The sequence below is a fragment of the Stegastes partitus genome, unplaced genomic scaffold (genome assembly GCF_000690725.1).
Source record: "Stegastes partitus isolate 25-593 unplaced genomic scaffold, Stegastes_partitus-1.0.2 Scaffold1, whole genome shotgun sequence".
Taxonomy (NCBI): domain Eukaryota; kingdom Metazoa; phylum Chordata; class Actinopteri; family Pomacentridae; genus Stegastes; species Stegastes partitus.
This window is the reverse complement of record NW_007577732.1, coordinates 2,553,714-2,574,525: the sequence shown is the minus strand read 5'-3', so window position 1 is coordinate 2,574,525 and position 20,812 is coordinate 2,553,714. Positions and strand designations below refer to the sequence as shown.

Below are 20,812 nucleotides of genomic sequence, written 5' to 3'. Positions count from 1 at the left end.
GGCCTGTACTCTGACACCCTCAGTATGTTAGATCCTCAGCCAGCCCATTGTGCAAACATTCAGCCACAATAACACAATATCTTCCCCAAAGCAGGGTCCTTATCATGGCCTTCAAATGACTTGTCTCCATGGACGCCAACAACCCGAGCTCCTTGGGGCTGAAAGCACAGAGCTGGAGGTGAGCGAGCAGAGCAATCTAGCCCTATTGTTCCATTCATGATAAACTGTGTTTCAAACCTCTCATTCTCAGCGCATCTTTACAAAGCTGTGCGCAATCTGTGATATGAACAACTGTAGAAATGCAGAAACTTTAGATATATCGCATGCTGCATCTCATCACCTTGCGATCGCCTTTGAAGAGACACTGAAAAAATGAATAACACACGAATGTGCACAACAACTTGCACAACACCGTAGACTTAAGGCTTCTATTCAGAATGTCTTTATAGATTCTTAGGCTCTATGCAGTAAACAACTGTTAAGTCCTAATGTTCTTTTAAGTTGATACAGAAAAACGGAGTCATGTCAGTTATCAATCATGCTGACACTGGGTGTGTGAATTGAGTAAAAGCTGCAGTGACAAATTAAATTTAGAAACGTATCAGACAAAGCCAGGAGAATTCATTTTAACATTTAATGTGCAAGAATATGCTAACAGGGCTAACACTAAAGGCATCATGTTGTTCCTCCAGGCATTATTAAATTCCATTAGACATTTATTAGAATTCTGCTTGAATTTTTTATTCTGTCTTGTTAAAACTAAACTGACATAATTACTTAAAACGGATATTTTAACATCATGTATTAAAATCTGTTTTGGAATGCACCAAGAGTAACAAAGCACTAAGCAATGGTTAATGAATTGAAGATTGGAGGGAAGACCTCCTGCTCCAGTGCGTGTCGTCCTGCGGTTTGATTGGAATGCTTTCCAATGTAATGAAAATACTGCTGCGCTTCTGGGTAAAATGTATCACTTTATTCTCTCTGATCTCGTTAAAAGCTTATCACTCTTGGTCTAGTTAGAGTTGACGATCCACCACTTGTGCTCGCGGAGCTTTGCCAAACAGTGTTCGGGGAAGCCTCCATAGATGTCTGCCCCTCTCCATGAATTGTAAAATTTTTCACTTGATCCGCCCATACCAGAGATAGCTATCACAAAATAATGCGGTGAGCAACAATCTCGGATGTGGAACAACACAGCTACAAAAGTCAGCTTTGCACATTAGCTTGTTATTTACAGACAGCAATAAGCTATATGAAACCTTCTCCGTGCCAGAGAGTTGATGGATTCCCCAACTACATGTTACAGGAACCATCGGGCAGAGAACAAGCGCCGCAAACATTAACACATTAACAGTAAAGTAATCTAGTGACTGTATCATTTGGCTGCTTGTTTGTAACATCCATAACACCCAGCTGAGGGATGCTGTAGCGCATCAAGCTGCGAGCTTTATAAAACACCTCAATCCACAGTGACAGATATAAACAGCGCTACAGTAAACAGAGATGACCCCCGAAGGTTACCATCACTCACTGACTGAAAAACTGATAAATGTTCTGTAACGCCTTAAACAGCCTCCTGACAACTGGACAAAATTCTATCATCATGAGCCGAAAATACATCAAACCATTAAATACCCCTTTTAAATCATGATAGACATAATAGTACTGCTGTAAAAGAATCATGTAACTAACTCATAATTGCTTGTTTTACAGTTTGTTCAAGCTTCAATTTAGTCATCACAACAGTTTGTCATGGAGTTTGACCGTGTTAATTAATGCATTACAAAATAATAACATATAAAGGTGTTGACACAGTGGGTGAAGCACAAGAAATGTCACAACTTTGACAGCTTCAGAGTTCTACTTGATAATCAGTTCTAATCTGACATCAAGGCAATGCAGCACAGACACCAGTATAAAACGGTAGCTCTGTCAACTAGCACATCAGTGTTTGTTTTTCTCACTGTCTGCAGAGAAATAATATCTGTGCTGAAGATCCTTTCTGCAGAATGTAGCCCTTTAAAAAAAAGGGTGGTTTTGAAATGATAATGCTCACATCCATTTCAGTTTCCTGTAGTTGAGTCGAATGTATCTTGATTTTTCGTGGTCATTTAAATTATGATTATGTGACCTAATGCTAAAATTAAAGTCGATCATCTGTTTGTTAGATTATGTCATTCCTTGTGCTTTTCACTCAAAATGATTGTGTTTATGTGTGTTTTCCACCAAATACGTAGTGGTGCGACAGCAGATCTGATTGTGAATAACTGGATAGTTATGCCTTTAGTCTTCAGAAGATATAATTATCATTTATCTAATACAAAAAAACAATTTGAGATTTTTTCATCTTATGTGTTTATGTTCTTCTGGGTTTAATAGCTCTCCCCAGAACAGACCAATTAAACAGTCAACAGACCATTTAAGGCCTGATTAGTGTCCGACTGGTTTATAATTTGATATGCATGCGGACCACAAACTAAATGGTTGATCAAGCAAGGCAGGTGGATTAGATGTCTGTCTGATGCTGAGATGCATGACAATTAGGGGTTTGTGCTTCTGTTGTGGTCCAATCATCTCTGCTCAGAGCAAATCAACAAAAGCGCAGAATAGATAGTGCCTTCATACATGGATAAGTGGCTTCAGATTGACAGCTATTTGTTTTGAACATGCATTTTGCTGGCATGTCCTACCTTATCAGGATTCTCTTCGATCCAGCTCTTTACTGTGTTCAGGGCAATGTCAGCTGCAGGCTCATTGGGAAAGCCTAGAGAGAAAGAACAGGGTCAATACCACTTGTATCCAACATGCAGATGCCAGAGGGAGACAAAAACAGACAAGCAAACAGACAGACAAACTGATATCTCCACAGGTAACAGCATTTCTACTAAATCAATGGAAAGCAGCACAAGCTGCTTGTCTCTGGTAGATGAGACCAGCTGTCTGAAAAACTGCCATAGACGTGTGTTGCCAGATGCAGAGTGATTTAAAAAAAAAAAAAAAAAACACAAAGAAACATATTTCGGGGGCAACAAAGTGTAGATCCATATATATATAAACACACACATCTGTTTTCACACCTCAACTCATTACCACCTCAAGTAGAACTGCTTAATGTTTTGTTTTTATAAGGAAAACTACACTTAGATGTGTGATTATTCACACTAACCAACTGTATTTCATCAGCTTGCCAGGTTGAGTATGTAGTTAAGTCAGAATAGCAAAAAAGCAAAAAAAAAGCAATGTGACGAACTACCATACTAATCACAGCCGAGATACCATTAGAGAAACCATAACTATGTATTAACACAATGTATTGATGCAAAAAGAAACATGTTACTTTTTTAAAAAAAAATCCCCTTCACTACAGGAAACAACAACAACGTAGCAACCTCCCACACTGAAAATTTCCAATTGTGTAATGCATTTTTTTCCCCTCTAAATTAGCAAATCCAATGATGCTAGTACTCTGTTCCACCAAACTATTCAGTGCTGCAGAATGGTCTGGTTATGTGAAACCATCTCTGCTGGATGTTGATCTCACAATCGTTCGCTTCCACTGTAGAGAACTTCCCAAGACCAAAAAACACTCACACTGACTGACTATAGAGGCCAGCCTTGCTAACAGCTGAAGAGTATGCCATTAGCAAAAGAGCTGACAATCTGTTACAGAGTAGCATTTCAGCTCTCTTCATTTCAAAGTAATTATAGTTTGGTTTTCTGTGCCTTTCACAATACTTGACATGAGCACTTTACTCTGAAGCCTCTGCACAAACCCTCAAGGTAGTTAGAAGTCGCCCTGCAAGTATAACCTTAACGCCATGTGCCCTATGCAAAGTGAAGACCAGAAGCCAACAAACAAACATGGCCTATTTTCTCAGTGATGGTGACCCAGTTCAGGATTTAAAACTAGACTCTCATCCATTTTATAACCCCTGACCTCCATAAGGGACCGCAGGTTGCAGCAGACAGTCTCTTCTTCTAACCACAGAGGTCAAGACCTCAATTTCAACCCACATCAACCGATACAAGGGCCACGCCACAATTGCAACCTGTTGGTTATTGCATGGGTCACATTTTCAAATATTTTTCTTTCCTGGGTCATTGCCACAGCTGTAACATTCTGTGACCTATGAAACAGCCTTACAAGTACTGCGACGACCTCTATCCTTTAAGTCGGATGTAAAGAAAAATGAAAAGCCGTGAAGCTTTAAACCTACATTTCCTGAATTCTTTCATCTCTCACTCAGACCACCTGCTGTCAAAGCCTCGCTGTAACTATTCTCTAAATGCTCTACATCAACTGCCTTGACAGTCAAGATATACTGTATATAGTGTTATGCCCCTCACATTCACCTATCTGACTACTGTTGATGTCTCTCTCTTTCTTTCTGTTTTTCTTCTCCTCCCCTTTCTCAGCTTGACAGGAGTTATACTGGGGAGAGAAGAGGGGCTGAGGTGCTGCTGAGCCCTGGCTGAGCTCCTGTTCAAGCTCAGGGTGAAGCAAGATGTGAGCTGCATACCAGCCAGCAGTGACAGTCAGTCTGCTCCTATGGCTCAGTGTCTGCAGACAGTGCGCAGCCTGTTCACGGCTCCTGTCCTTCAGAAGCTGCCCCAAGAGCTGTGTGCTCAGAACTTAATCCAGAATGCCAAATTGCTCTGCAGGTCACCTGATTCCTCCTGTCTCCCAAGCACACTTAACCTTTACAATGATAGCACTTTTTCTGCTGATGTTTCCCTTTTGAATAACTGTTTCCGCACCTATGCAGGTGTGCCGACACTCCGACTCGCACATCAAGTAACATAGGCAAACAGATGTGTGGAAGACAAGAAAGCTGAGGAAAACAGATCCCATGAGATAGGACCTGCTGTTTAGATGGAGCACACATGAAGAGAAGTGTCAGAAAAGTAAGCATAAAAACAAATGAAACAAGAAGGTAAATTGTGAAAGAAGTAAGGACCCGCCTCTGTGGCCTCAGATTTCAAGCTAAAAACAGGTTTATATCATAATAACAGTACATTCTGGTCACCATAAGTGAGTAGATGGCACTGAGTACATTTAATCTATTCAGAGTGAAGTTCCTACAAATGCCCTATTGATTTGAGAGCTAGACCTATTAATCATAGCTGAGCTGAGAAAGGAGGGAGAAAGAGAGGTAAAAAGAGGCAATCTTGAGAAGTAAAAAAAAAAAAAAAGGTAACAAGGAAATAGAATGATAGATATAAACAACACCGGAAAAGAGTTGACAGACAAGAGTTAGATGGAAAGCTGGAAAAAGGTGTTAGCGCAGCTGGGGGCAGCTTGGCAGAGGAACCCTGCTTGACAGTAACATCAATGGCACAAGGTCAACAGCAGCAGTTCGAGTGCATCAGCGGCTCTTCTCTCATCATTTGTCTCCTCCACAGTATCCACTACTTTTAACTTTCTTCACCTCCTCTCTCTTTGCCTCTCTGTCCCTGTCAGCTTGGCCCAGTATGTTTATATTGTGAACAGAGATAATAAAATACTCCCTGTCCTCAGTTCCACCACCCCTCTTGGCTCCTGGAGTCACAGCCCCGTTGGTAGCGCTGTCGACAAAATCCACTTTCTGAACGATGTTCAGAACGGGATTGAGCGAGCTGACACTTTTATATGCTCAAGTACACACAAAATGAAGAAATTCAGTGTTTTACTTCTACATCTTCTCCTCTCAAAACCTCCGTCTCATTCTTTTCCATTTGAATGATTTTCCATGTGTGGAGGGTTCAGTAAAAGCCAATCTGTCAGGTGGTGGGGAGCTGGCATCAGGCACAGTGATGGTGGGCCCTCCAGGGTCCCTGCACTACTTGGCTCAGGCTCTCTCTGGGAATATGGCCGGCTCAGAGAGATTTGTCTTAGTGAGGTGCACTGATGGGATATGTGCAGCGCAGCGCCACTGATGAGGGCTCAGGTGGTGCAGTGTTATTTCTGCTGAAGGCTCCTCTACTTCATCACCAGGCAGAGCATCCAGAGAGAAGGAGGGAGAGGGGGGACCTTTGTCACGTGCCATGTGAACAAAGGTGTACAGCGGCACAATGCGATTACGCAACATTTGTATTGCACAGCCAACAAGATTGACGTCGATACCAGGTACAGGTTGAGCGCCCAAAACAAATTGGAATTGGGGTCGAGGAGAAGTAAGTTAGATAATCAGTGAATCTGACCGCAGAGGACTGCGAGGCACATCTTTTCAGCTAGTGTCCGTTCAATCATTTCATCCCTTTGACTAATTTTAAGCCAAATTAAAAAGCATCATTAAATTATATGAGAAAGATGACTTGATTTAATTTCCTTTTAAAGATACATTTTCATCCATGTCCAGTGAGCTACGCCAAAGGAAAGATTCATCTTAAAACAGAATTCACATATTTTATTCCTATGATCTTGGGCATGTAGGCCGTTGTTAATACGAAGAAAAAAAGAGCCCGCTCTAATCTCTGATGCAACCAAGTGACAGGGTCTCCGGCCCCTCTATTAGTCGTATGCAAAACCACCTTTATTAACACTTACACCAGACCTTAGGTGACTCGGAGGCTGGTTTTATGTATTTCATACAAAACTGAAAATGAGAGTAAAGCCACTGAGTTGGATATTAAAGCTCTAAAGGACACAGTTACTTGTTCCTAATGAAAAACGATTGCATTCTGCACCACAGACAACTCTGCCTTGACTCTGTAAAAGTTCGAGGGAGAAGTTCATGTTCAAAAATATCCACTGAACTGTAACATAGGGAAAAAAAAATATAAATGTGTACTCTGCCTTAGGGGAAATTTTGGCTTCAAGAACAAGCAAGCCCATTGCTCTGACTTTTGCCAGCATGGCAGCTCTTTCATATCCTAAATTTATTTTAACTTAACTTTCAGAGTCAACTTTCACAACAAACTTGTGTAGCTAAGGTGTTTTTCCTGTGGTGAGAAGTAGCTGCATCACCTGAGAAACTGAGCAAAAGGATGTCAACAAGTCGAATACATGCCTGCACTGTGATACATTCCCATTCTTTATTTGCAAATATATGGGTAGGCTGTAGGCACATACTGCAGATCACACCAGTTTTATTTCTCTTGAGTGGGCTTCTATTGTGAGAAGAATACCACAACCTGCTGTTATTTTAGGCCTTCGTAATTTCCAGTCTTTCTTTTTCTTCCTTTTCATGCACACAGTCTACAGATTTTCTGTGAGGGTATGTGGCCTCAGATTGATAAACATATGATGACTGAATTCTTCAAAAGTACACAGCACAGCTTTTCTACCCTTGAGGCAGAAATTGTGTTGTTAGCCCCATTCTCTTTCTCCACTGTTGTACCTGGTCAAGTTCACATCTCAGCTCTCACTATTCATTTTGATGAGCTGTGTACCTTGAAGCAGTATATAGCCCGAGGCTACGGTAAGTGGCACTGGCAAATTCACCACAGGCGTTGAAATGGCAGTAAACATACTATGTGCTAGAGAAAAAACAAACATATGCTAATGTCGACAATGCTAATGTCTACCTGCTTTTGAAAGGTCAACAAACATTTAGTCTCACAGGTTTTCCGATACATCCTGCTTTTTCATAACCATTGCTTAGAATTTATTTTAAATATTTTTCTTCATTTGAAGGTTTTTTGTTGTTGTTTTTAATAAAATGTGGCCACGGCACACAAAATCTCAACTCTGTTTTCACAGACAGGCAGGGTGGAATCATTTAAGCACAATATAATAAAATGCAGATGAGATGGTTGCGGTTAAATTGGGCAGCAGGAGGAAATCATTACGTGCAGCACAGTTGAGGGCTGCTCTAGTTGAGGGCAGAAGTGCTGTGTGTTCATCTGTAAAGCGAAGGGGGAACAGGGTTGTCACCCCATCAGGGCCCAGAGGAGAGGTGAGGTGACCCGGGGTGGAGGACAGAGTAGCGCCCCAGGACTCTAGACGCCAAAGCATGGGTGTCAAATGGCCCGGAGCTGCTCCTACACCAACGCTGGGAACACGACAGCAGGGCTGTGACCATGACCGACTTTGCAGCCCACAGAAGGAGACAGAGACAAAGAGGGATGGGAGGGTGCTATGTGAGGAAGAGAGGCAGAAAAAGAGGTGGGAAGACAGAGTGCAGTCTCCATGGCACAACAGATGATGACCTTCGTTGGAAACCTTCCATATAGGTGATACCATGCTTTGTCCTACATGCTAAAATTAACACATGACATTTTCCTCTTTAAAAACATTCTGAGAAGTGTATGATATGCAAAAGTTTAATGCTCAACCAAGTTTTGCAAAGGCCTAAATCTATTGTCCTGTGGGTGGGAAGTATTTTTACATTTGGCTTATCATCCATGAAAATGGTAGAGAACGGCCAGTGTTGAGTACAATGCACGCTGTGTGACTCAGTTAAATGGGCTACGAAGCTCCTGTTCCCTCTGAGCACACACTCTGCTGCCCACTGATACAGCATATTGCTCCTATGTACCTTGAAATTCCTAACCCAGCTGGACTAAGCTCCATGTAGTAAACCCTAGGTTTTAAGAGAAGGGGGAACTTGCCCTGGCCATCTCTGGCAAGCTAGCAGCAAGCCATCGCTGTTGAGAGATAAGGTGCCATGAATGTCTCCAACCTTCCTAATCCCAGACAGGGATGAAGAGAGCCAGCGCATGATGCTGGCGAGAGGAAAAAAATCTTAGCGGCTTGACACCTTTGATCTGGACGGTACAGCAGAATGGCAGCGTGGACATACCAGTAGAGCTTGGGTGGATTACATCCGCGTATCTCCCACAGCCACCAGTCAGTGCTAAAACTCCTTTGTCAACAATCCTCAGATCCGTCACAGAGACAGATGAGCCAAAGGTGGAGGGTTAGCAGTAAACAGGGAGTTATTTGTCCAGAGAGGAGCAGCAGCTTGGCGGCTCTGAGCACCTCTGATTGTTTTGATAGGATTATAAATGCATGCGTGTGATGGCATCTGTCAGGCAAATAGCAGACGTAATGTTCATGTCCTTGCTTTCATACCGTGCCAGCGAGCCCTCTGCTCTGTGCACAGATTGATCTTAGCAGATGTCTCCTAAACTGTACAGCCCTTTACAAGGCTGTTGGAAAGTGCACTTTTAACACCAGGTAAGATGTGATCTTCAGAGGGCTAAATTGTCCACAATGCATCTTCAAGTGGGATTTTGATGTATATGGCTTTGCTCATGTGTTTACGTATGAGAAGGATGTGTGAGGGAGAAAAAGGACAACAAGAGACAAGTGAATGTATGAGAAGAGAAAGGGAAGGGATACAAAAAGAGCAAATGACCTCTCTAAGTTGAGGCAGTTGGACTCTTGGCACTGATCCTGTGAGACATTGAGAGGTGTCTCCTCCTTGGAAGGAATAATCCATTTAAACCCGGGTCGCATGGCTGTGATTGATGTGCAAACAGGAGCAGCACTTAATAACCTCTATCATGCTGGGTGACCTCGTGGCCCACGGTGGGCACCAGTTTGTTTATGGGTGGTACCTCCGACACACAATCGGTGCAAAAATTCTGTTGTGGCTAATGGGCCGGACTGAGGGATTGGACTGTCAGCGCAGTGTGAGCCCTCATTTTTCTTTCCAAGCGTCTAAGGTACCCCCTGTGCACCCCTACTACACCCAACCTCCCTGTTCTGCCATCATCTGTCAGTGGTGACTGAGTCTTCTGGAATATGGAGGCGTGAGAGAGAGTGTCAATTAGCATTAGCCTTCCTGACAAATCTGTTTTTCGCTGCACAAAAGCCTTGGATAACTTGTTCCTGATTCCTCTCTGTCACAATGTTAGGGGCACGAGATTTGTTTTCTTGCGGCAATTCAAGTGTGGAAATGGGTCAAGCACATGTGCGTACGTGTAACGACTGACAGCATGACAATGTGCACGTATACAAAACGATAGCTATATATGTATTCTACAGAGACAGAGAGAGATAGCAAGAAAAAAGAAAAAAGAAAAAAAGAACACACACCGACAGATACAAAGAAAGAGGAAGATGTGACTGCCACACTAAATAGTTTAAATGCTGAAATGGAAGCTGACCTTAAAGGTTATCTAAAATGTACATAAAATGTCAAAACTCCTGACAAGAGAGCAGAGCCCCTTTCAGAATATGGCAGCACTCAGGGGGCACAGGGAGGAGTCATAGAGAACAACATCACAGCACCGTACTGTACTGTAGCTCCTTTGAAAGTCCCTCCTCTATTTGCCCTCTGCTGTGTGAAGATCTTTAGTCTTAATCAGCTGTATTGTTCTGTGGAGATGCAGTTATGGGAAGCGCTAAGCTGTTTATTTATTGAACAGGCTGTTTAATTCCTCCCCTCCACTGCATGCTTGGCTCTGCACAGACTATCCCTTTGATGTGAGGGGGCTCCTGGTGGAGTGGTATGACGGGCTCCCACCGGCAATGCAGCACGCAGTACCACACTGAGCAGCAATAAGTAGTGTCCTCGTCAGCAGCAGCAGCAGCAGCAGTAGCAGCAGCAGCGTACAGTACAAAAATGCATGAATTTAGGCTGCCTTTGTGTCGCTACAATAGAGCTTTTTCATTCCACAAATCCATTTTGGAAAAACAGACCTGAGTGTAGACCATAAGCTGATTTTTAAAAAAAATAGTATTTCCTTAATTCAACTTGTAAAAATGTCAAGAAACTAAAAATAACTCTTTTAAAAGTAACTCTTAAGAATTTTGCTCCATCCATCATTTAATTTAATTAATGAGAATCTGTTGCATCACTCGAGTGAGATTACATCCATAGGCCTTCTCATCATTAACACTTCAGTAATAGCCATTTTTAGATGCGTGCATAGGTGGTAGAAAACAGACAATATTGCGCAGAAAGATGGTGAGAGGAAATGATGAGGAGCTGTTGTGCAATAAACTGTGTGAATTGCGAAAGTGATGGGTGGAAAACGTCCAATATCCCACGAGGGAAATGTTCTATCCAGTGCACAGTGCATAATTACAAACATCTCGTGATTTATAAGCAGACTTTACTACACCGCTGGTAGTAAAGTGTGTGTAACAGTGTATGCAAAAGCCGTGTATGTGTATGCTTTGCGTCTTGGAATACGCCATGTGTGTGCATGTATCTACCTCCATGCAGGGAGGTTTCAGTAGGGTTGACCTGCCAGAGTTTGTCAGGCTCTATAATCAGTGCTTTGAGTGTAGTATTTCACTGTGTGACTTAGTGACAGCTGCCAGTTAGTTATAGTCTCAGGTTGACAAAGGAGGAAGAGTGATGGCTTTGGTTGGAAATTGCATCACATTGCTGTGACTTTTCAAAGAGAAAAACAGTCACACAGGGACGTGAGGCAGTGAGTATGTGTGTGAGCAACAAGGTTCTTTTGATGTTCCCCAGTGGCTGATGGATTATTTTATTTTTTCATTCTGTATAGACTGTTACAAATCAAAAACAACAACAAAGGAAAAAAAAATGTAATCTATATATAACAGACCATATGCTCTGAACATTTTACACTACACATCTGGCATATAGCTGGTTTCATATATGGTGTCAGTATTGAGGTTTACGAACATGGAAGTTTAGAGGATTGCATGTTCCCATTCAAGCTCTGGGATTATGTTATCAATCAGTAACTTCTTTTTTTTTTGCAGTAGATAGCCTTCCTATACTTCATCCTTGTGGGAAGAATAGTGCAAGATTGCTTTTCCAAAATATGTCTACAGGTTTCTTTATATTGTGTTTTTCAGTGAAACACATTCACACACTCTCTTTTGACTTTCTAGGTAGGCACGTATTTCAGCACTAAAGCTGTCTGAGGTTAAATGTGCAGCAAACCATGAATCAGGTGCTCAACTGTCACTGATTTTCACTTGTAATTAAAACATTGACGTACGTTTTTCTTCCCAACGGGTGGCGACTGGCTAGTTGCATCAGAGATGTTCGATATGGTGTTATTTTCCTGCTACAAGGAGCAATGCAATTCACTTAGGCAAAGCTGTGTGCCATGTGTGATATGAATAAAAACCAAATAGAAATCTGTGGGTTGCTGACACTTCACTTACAGTTTGCAAATCAGTTCCAAATGTCTGCATTTAAAAAGCCCAGCATCAGTTCTTAATAAGCATATTCAAATAGCTCAGCTGTCGCTGTGCTCATTTACACCATCAATGTTAGAAAGTACCTTGCTAAATTAAAAACAGGCAGTGATGTAAAATTTTGCAGCCATGGCATTTTATTTTAATTTTACAAGGACACAAACTCTATGTAGAACCAAAGCTCAACACATTACGGAGGTGAATACCAGGATGCCTTTAATATGATGTGTAAGGCCAGCCTCATGGAAAACAGTATCGTCAGCACAGAAAATACAACTGTGGCTCTAGAAGATTCAATCTTTTTTCTGTGTTTTTTTTTTTTTTAAGTTTTGAGGCCATAAAACTTTGGTATTACAGAAATCAATTTTAAATTAGTTTTACATTGGGCACAGGAGCACTGTCATGCATACACATTAAAACTTCTTGAGAGAACAGTGTTTGCACTATTGGCAGCAGCAGGTCTTGTAAAATTGTTGTAATTTTGGCTGTTATACGACTCCAGAGAGCGATCAGAGGTACCTAACGTCCCCCCATGAGATGGCTGTCTAAACAGCTACAGATCCATGACAATGAATTACTGGCTTATATAGGCTTTTAGTGTAACAATGGCAAAGCGTTGTGGTGGCCAAAACAGGCATATAGGTCATTTGAAATTATGCACAAGTTTACCAGGGTTGCAACTGCTCTCACAAAGCTACACTGCTGCTAACTAATAGTCAGTTACAGACAATAGAAATTAGCATGTTAATTAATCCTTACACATTTGGCCCCTGCTGCGATTATTACAGTTGTATGCAAATTCAGAGGATTGCATAAGCTGTATAGGGTATGGTGAGGAAAAAATAAATAAAACATGTCTCAACCGAGGCAGTTCAGATTTTCTATACACATTTTCTTGCATCTAACGTTTGCCTTTAAAACTACAAAACCTTAATATATTAACAAGTTTGGCATCTGACTTTGTTCAACTGTAATGAGCACGCTTGCCTTGCAGCATATTCAGCTTGCTCCCATGAGGGCAAAGAAACAATATTCAGGGTTTACATTGTATTGACCTTCTGTGAGGTTGTGTCTTTGTGCAACATGGTATAAGATGAAATTCTTGGCATGTTCATTGTTTTTTTTATCTTTGAATGTATGTTCTCCACAATGTATGTATGTCCTGCACAATTTCAAAACAAACATTCACTGAAAGGATGTTTGCAATACGGAGCAAGGAATGTGTGCAGATTGTTGTCAGAAAAGTTGCAATGAAAAGCAAAACAATTTCAAGGAGAAAGTTGATTTAAGAAAGATAGAAGAAATGAAACTTACCATAGATGCCTGTGGATATACATGGGAAGGCCTGTGGGGAAAAAAAGAGACATAACAATCAGAGCAGGATGACACAACTTAAGTAAAATGTGACATAAAAAAAGTAACTCCTACTTTAATTCTATCTAACAAACTATAATAAAACAAAAATCACAAGCTGAGGAATTCGAACATCATCAACTAATATTGAATGAGTGCGTAACGTCTTCATTACACCAAAGCCACTGGAGGACACCTATTGTTTACCTTGGTTTGTTTGTTGTTTACATCTACTGCTTCACTTCTTCATTCCCAAGAGGAGCAATTTACAGCACCATTTGCCCAAATCCTTGCAATGCTAATGTGGAATCATATTGCGAACCATAATCGAGCGCTCATGCACGATACATAAAAACAAATACACACTTATATGGTGCACTGTTCTTCCAAAAACAGACCAATTAAATCCACCCTGGACGTGAACACTCCTATTTGCACACATATATTTATTGGATTATCATGATCACACTGCTGTGTTAAAGACACTGCTGGACAGAATTCCAGTGTAGACTGTTGGACCAGGGAATGAGACTGCTTATTAGCGCTTGATGTCTATAACAGCAGTGCTTTGCTTATGTTGCCTGAGGGAAAGGTGGATCAGACTCATGAATTAATAACCTCCAGCACATGCATATCCAAATGAGGCCGACTGATCGAGTCCGTTGCCAGACATCCACTGATGTGTGTGGAACTTACTCACCGCCGCTCCACGCGTCACATTTCGTGCCAGCCTGCTGATCTGTCTTTAATTTAAGGCATTTAGATGGCAAGATAAGGTAGCTAAACAGATAGATGGACAGATTTCATCCTGTGTGAAGTTGATGCAAACTGCCAACAGTGACTCAGCTGTGTTTCAGCAACAATGAGGACATCGCAGCGAGAGGCTTTTCAGTGCATGATGATAAAACTAACCACAAAATCACAGAGTCATTGCTGCCACATGTGGATCAATAGCAGAAATCAATAAAATCCCACCTCCAACCAGAGCACAGGAACACAAAATAAAACAGACAGGCAGAGAATAATAATAAAAAATAAAAACATAAATATACATATTTCCATGAGGCAAAGAGCAAAAAAACAACATATATTTATGGATGTCTCTTCCGAAAAGATTATAAAAAGTAACCACCTTGTAATAGTTCTTGCTTTGTAGCACTTTGCAGCAGACATATTATTCAAGCATGGCTTTATAGCTGAAAATAGTTTCATTATTCTTTACTTCTGTGAGCTAATATATTATGATACATAGGCCTCGCTGTAAGCCGCCCTATTTCACATTCATCTTTTTAAGTATATTAATAAACAGTAAAGAGAAAGGATTTTTTCAAAGGTCCCATTTGTCCTCAAAACAAGCTGAATACGTGCTTTAGTTCCTGCATTCATCAAAAGGCGTGGCCGCAACATTAATATAATAATGTTGACAAATGAAAAAAAAAAAAAAAAAAAGGGAAAACGTTCCCACTAGCAGCTAACTGGATGAATATAGAACTACAAAACACCACAAAGATTCATCAAAGAATAACACCCATATGTCAAATTCACCCAGTGCCAAAATTAAGTCCAACAGTTTGTTTTTTCCCACACTGACCCTGTCAAGTTGTATTTAGAAACATGCTGTTGCTAGCAGGCACGCCAAGATCACTTTATTTGAGAAGTAAAAACACAATTAATAGATCTGAAAGGAGAAGGATAGCGGATACACGTCTCTGCATGTGACGATTATGCAAACAAATAGTCAGGGTTTTGATCTTTGAGTCTTTTCAACTGAGAGGAAGCATAATTCACACATTAAGGAAGAAAATAACTAATTAAAAAAAAAAAAAAAACGATTAAAATATGCATCCCTTTTTTTCTGTAAAGCATCGCAACCTATGACCCTTGCTTTGAAATGCAGCGGTCTGTTTGTCCTTGGTTTAAGTGAAGAGGAATAAGTCTCTGTTTGCATTCTTATTTACCAGTTTTCAGGTTCCGCCTGTCAAGGTAAATCTTTCTTCTGTGGGGTGATTTAAATCTTTTACCGTAGCTTTGACCTTTCCAGATGACTGTCTGGGTCTGACACAAACCACAGATGATGAGGCGTGGAGAAGCATGGCCGTTTTTAGCCCTGTGCCAGCCTCAGATCATGGCATACACAGAGGCGTATTGAGATTAGAGGTGAAAAACGGTCAGATATTTAATATACTGTCTTGGAAAGAAATAACTAGAAATAACTGTGTGGAAAAATGTAATTACAAGCATCTTGGCATTTAGATCAGTGAAAATCTTAATATAAAAAATTATGCCAGTTTTACATTTGGCAACAGTCCACATAAATAGGAATCAATGTTGCTACGGCAGGATGGATGAATTTGAAGCATAAGGAGAAAGTGAAACTAATATAGTCTTCAGATAAGATGAGCGTTATTCTCTAACGCTGCCGTCAGCCGACCTCAGCTGCCAAACCGATCTTGAGCGAGAAGCCTTGTTATCCTCTCTGAGCTGAAAGGCCACGATGACAGTCACTTCAACTTGAACTCGCGCTCTGACGGCAGCTAAACCTGAACACATCACAGGCCGTGGCAATGACAAACCATCAGCATAATCAATTAAAATCCTTTTTATTAGTTCCCTGGCTGACACATTAAAGAGTATTGATCTTGCTTGTGTGAAAAATGCATCAGTTAATCACTTAATGGGATGCCTTCGAGATCTGACGCCGCTTTGACACTTGCTTGTTTAAAGGACATGTACTGCAAAAAAAAAAGTGAAGAGAAGTAGACATTATTGTGCAAAAGTTTTAGGCACTTTAGATTCTTATCCATCACTCAGCGCCATCGGGGAGGTGTCCAATCAGTCCCAAGAACATCCTGCTGCTTGACAACGAACCCGAACGCGCAGCGAAAGGCATAAAGAACCATCTTTGGCGACAAGAAGAACAAGGAGCGCTGCAACAGATGGTGTTGCCCCCATGGAGCCATCATTGAGTCAGTCTAGGATTACATGACGAGACAGGAGCAACTGAGGCTGCCCGAATCCACAGAAGAACTGTGGCAAGTTCTCCGAGATGCTTTGGAACAACCTACCTGTCAAGTACCTAGAAAAACTGTATGCAAGTGTTGTGAGGGGAATACGAGCTGTTTTAAAAAGCGCAGGGAGGTCACGACAGATATTGATTGATTTAGATTTTTTTTCGGAAACTATATTTGTAACTTTCCAAATGTATAGCTGAGAAAAGGGAGAACTATTCTACTGGTTTATTGCAGTGCTTTCTTATTACATATTTGCATGCAGGGTAGAGGAGTGGTGACTGTCAGTCTGCTACTGTATTGCATACAGCTGTCGTGTTTTTACAGACGCAAAACAGTAGATTTCATACGATTTTTGAGGCCAGAGTTTAAGGCAAGATCAAAATAACTGAGCATGCTGTAAGAATAGCAAAGCATAACCTATTTTGCTTTTCCTTTCCCATCAATGCCGGGCCACCGCTGATGCTATACTGCGCACGCACCTTTACATCTGCTTACGTTGTATGAGGTCTAGTGTTAATTAGGACAGTCAGCGGTGTATATGCAGTCATGACCTACGATTCCTTGTTTAGCTTATTATTTCTATCTCTGGCTGCTCATTAGAAGTGAGTCAGCACCCTGCACCCTGGCACGAGGCGATGCCCGACATGTTGGCTTGTTGCTGATTTTCTTTGCTTAGAGAGTGTTCAGAAATTGGTCACCAGGGAAATTATTCTGTTGCTGGGGCTCCTCCCTAATCTATCACATCACTATAAAGTGGAGCACCTTTCCTCTCAGCATCTCTACACAGTTATTCACCTCGCAATACATTAGACAAACCCCGAGTCGCTGCGTTTTTTTTTTTTTATTGTTTGGAGAAATATACTTACATTAATGATGGTGTTAATTATAAATCGCATGTGCTTACTGTAAAATTTGCATATTTACAGGAATTGGGTTTTCATTTTTAAAACCGACACACCGCACCTTATTAAAACAATGATTTATTAACTGCTAAGTGTGACTAGAGTTTACCAAAGACAGTGCTCATAAAACTAAGTCACTGTTATTCCACTGCGAGCATGATAGCCTGCAGCTTTCAGTCATTTGTTAAGCAGCAGGAACTGACACAGTAAAGATGGCTCAACCTGTGGCAAAATGCGGCTGTCCTGCGGTAGCTGCCACCTTCCCGTGCTGCAGGCACTGCAGAGTGGCCGACAGCAGACAGGTTAAGAGGAGGGGGAGAGCCATGCATGGGCACAGTGACTGCAGGACCCTGCCGGGGGAGCGCCTCGTCTCGGCTGGCTGAGTAAATAGCACTGGACCCAGGGTGCTGCCCCTGTAGGTTGAAGCCTCCTAGCCTGTTTGCAGATGGAAGCTATGCTTATAAATCACAGCAGCATGGGGAGACCTTGTGCAAATATGACCACAAGTATGTTATTATTCACAAGTGTTGCCACTGTGCGGGCTCACATCAGAGTATCTGAACATGAATCCAAGAGAATCCTCTTTGTTGACTGCTGTAATTCTTTAAGCATGTGGGTCATGCAGGCCCTCTTCAAATCAGCTACCTGCTGCTGCCGGGAAGAACACGTCACGGTTACAGATCAGGATATTCAAATATGACACATTAACACCCTTTTATTCTGCATAATACCACAGTCCATATTCTAATGTGAGCACTGATTGTTTGAGTGTCATTATGCTAAATGGAGGATGGAGAAATGCAGAGGGTAGGAAACCTGGCACCTAATGGCCCGAGTCCCACCATCCGTTTTCATATCTACCATGATTAAGTATAACTATTATCACAATAATATCTGTCCATTAAGGACTCAGCATCACTGACTGTGCAGGGAGTAACTCGCTGGCCATGATACTCGGCTTAAAACAGCTTATGTAGTTTAAGCTGTTTGCATGCACCTTCGCCGCTCTAAGATGGAGAATCGCTGTCGTTATAAATAAACAGAAGATCCCTGTTCTCCTTTACAGTCCCGCCAGCAATAAAGTATGAAAATGTTCTGCCACCAAGTATTTTTTTTCCCTTCCCTAAGCAACAGTAGGTAATGTCTAATAACGGGAAGAAAAACGACAATCCAGACTAAAGAAATTGCAAATAATGCTTATCACAATGTTTTTGTTGACATCAACATGTATCCATTTTGCAAGCGTGAGTCTGTAGCAGCAAAGAAAGCAAACATTGAAGCAACACGGTAAAATATGAAATACTGAAATACAACAGCCTAATCCTGGTCTGTTGTGTATTATTATTGTCACCTAAGCATGATATTAAATACGCCGGTTTAAATTAAATACACCAAGTACCCAGTGTCTGTATTCTTTGTGAGTGAAATCACTGCCACTGATAGGATGGGAATGGGTACAACTGCATACATAATAACACAAGTATTACTAATAAAGTTTGATTGGTATTTCAATTATAGAGGTTTTTTTTTTCTTCTTCTTCTAAATCTAAGCACTCTATTCTCCTCATTTTCCACTGCATTACAGTGGAATGTTGAAAGCTGTAGGTTATTTGGGGAAGCAGTGTGTACTCAAGACATGAGAGAGGTGTGCATTAAGGGCTCAGAAAATTCACAAGTGAGCCCTTAAGAACTTGCTAATGCTATAGCGGGACAATCTTGAGCCGTTGCTGACTTTACTAAACACAGATTTGCAAGTCCACAAGGGCACGCAATGAGATTGGATCAACAATAGATAGTAGCTGGACATAATTAATTCTCTTTGGACATAATGAACCTCCGGGTTCTCTATGATCGCTGTCATCAGTTCCTCGGCGCCGATCCCATCTGCACATGCAATAGATGCAGTGTAAGGGAGGGGGGGGCAGGCTGCAACGTGTCCGTCTGCCAAACGACAGCGACAGCGGCAAGATGAATGGGCAGAAAAAAGGTGTAAATGCTGCAGCCTGTGGATAGTGCAGAGCAGTGGAGCAAATACAAGCAGATACTGAACTGATGGCTGCTTGACTCATCGGTCCATGACCAGCGGTATGGTTGATCAAGCACAGTTCACCCTGAAGCCCAGAGCTACGGTGCACAGGTGCACTAAGAAGGTTTTTTAAATACAATTTGGTCATGCGTTACAAAGCAACTTAAAAAACTTTACAGCTGCAGCATAATAATATTCAGAAATATAAATAATGCACTCTAAATTGTACAAGTCTGCCAGGAAATTATTCTCTTTTATAATTCATATCACTGTGGCTTCAGACAGAGATCTGTTGGTGACACTGATTCTGTCAGTGTTAAGAGGGGACATTTAGAGAATCATAAAAACGACATTCTTTGAACTGAGAGCAAATGCGAGCAGACGTCTGCTCATATTTATGTATGAGGACTCCTGCTCAGTATCAGCTGCACTTGTATCACTGACCAGCGAGCAACATACAAAGACAAAAGAACGAAACTCACATCAGTGAGACAAACTGACTGACCTCTACATGGCCCGCACATGATTGACAGAATCCAAATGAGTAAGTGAGGAACATGTCAGGTAAACTCAATAACAAAATGTATTCCTGCTACCACACACTGCACCCCCAGTCTGTACAGCTGGAGGCAGACTTCTTGTCCGATATTTTTTCTGTTTTTAAAAAAGTATCTTATTGATTACATTAGCATGCTTGTGGTGGGTGAAATCAAGACTCCTCTGCAGGCTGATCTGGAATGCTGTGGAGTGGAAGGAGCCTCAGACTGACAGTTGGAGAAGAAGACCTGTGGCTTTGTTGTCTGATCAGGAACCATCATGAAATACAGTATATTCTTAAAAAGCTGCTGGGGCCGACATTTACTGAAATGACAACCAAGACCGTTATTAGAAGTAGAGCAGATGTCCCCTGCTTTATATTCTTTGATAGTTTTGTCAAAAACCTCCCATGTTTTGATCTGCCTCTGTCTCTTATGATTCACACATCAATCAATAAAAGCACTTTTTGTTAAAAACAGCAAAAAAAAAAAAAGTGTAAAGAAATGCACAGCTCTTGTTGTACTACTGGAAATAATGCTGGAAAATTGCATATTATCATGAATTCACCACATGAACTGTTGTTGTACCAGTATTCGTGTTAGCTCCAACAGACCACAGCCTCAAGTATTATTTGAATATCATTTGAATATGGGCTTTTATTTGACAATTTACGGCATCGACCATCCGCTTCCTTTAAAGCCTTGAACTTTACTTTGATTACAATTCTCACCGTGACATCATTATAATGCTCTTATGATTTTTTTTATTGTATTTATCACAAGAGCCATGGCATTATAAACTGTAGGAGGCATTTTGATTGAATCCTGAGATGGAAGCAAAGAATGCGGTAAATGAAGGAAAATGTACCTGTGGTAATTCTGAGCATAATGTTTGATTTGAATATTTGAACCTCGACACTCAGCAG

General features: G+C 41.3%; 1 protein-coding gene across 2 annotated transcripts in view; it reads right to left on the bottom strand.

Moving 5' to 3' along the window:
• The window catches only part of macrod2 (mono-ADP ribosylhydrolase 2), a 415,533-nt gene that overhangs the window by 88,082 nt on the left and 306,639 nt on the right, over positions 1 to 20,812 (bottom strand). For both annotated transcript variants that reach the window (XM_008306138.1, XM_008306093.1), the window contains exons 7-8: positions 13,373 to 13,403; positions 2,694 to 2,767 (exon numbers count right to left, since the gene is read on the bottom strand). In XM_008306138.1, coding sequence (XP_008304360.1) covers positions 2,694 to 2,767; positions 13,373 to 13,403 — 105 coding nt within the window. The remainder of the gene's footprint in view (positions 1 to 2,693; positions 2,768 to 13,372; positions 13,404 to 20,812) is intronic.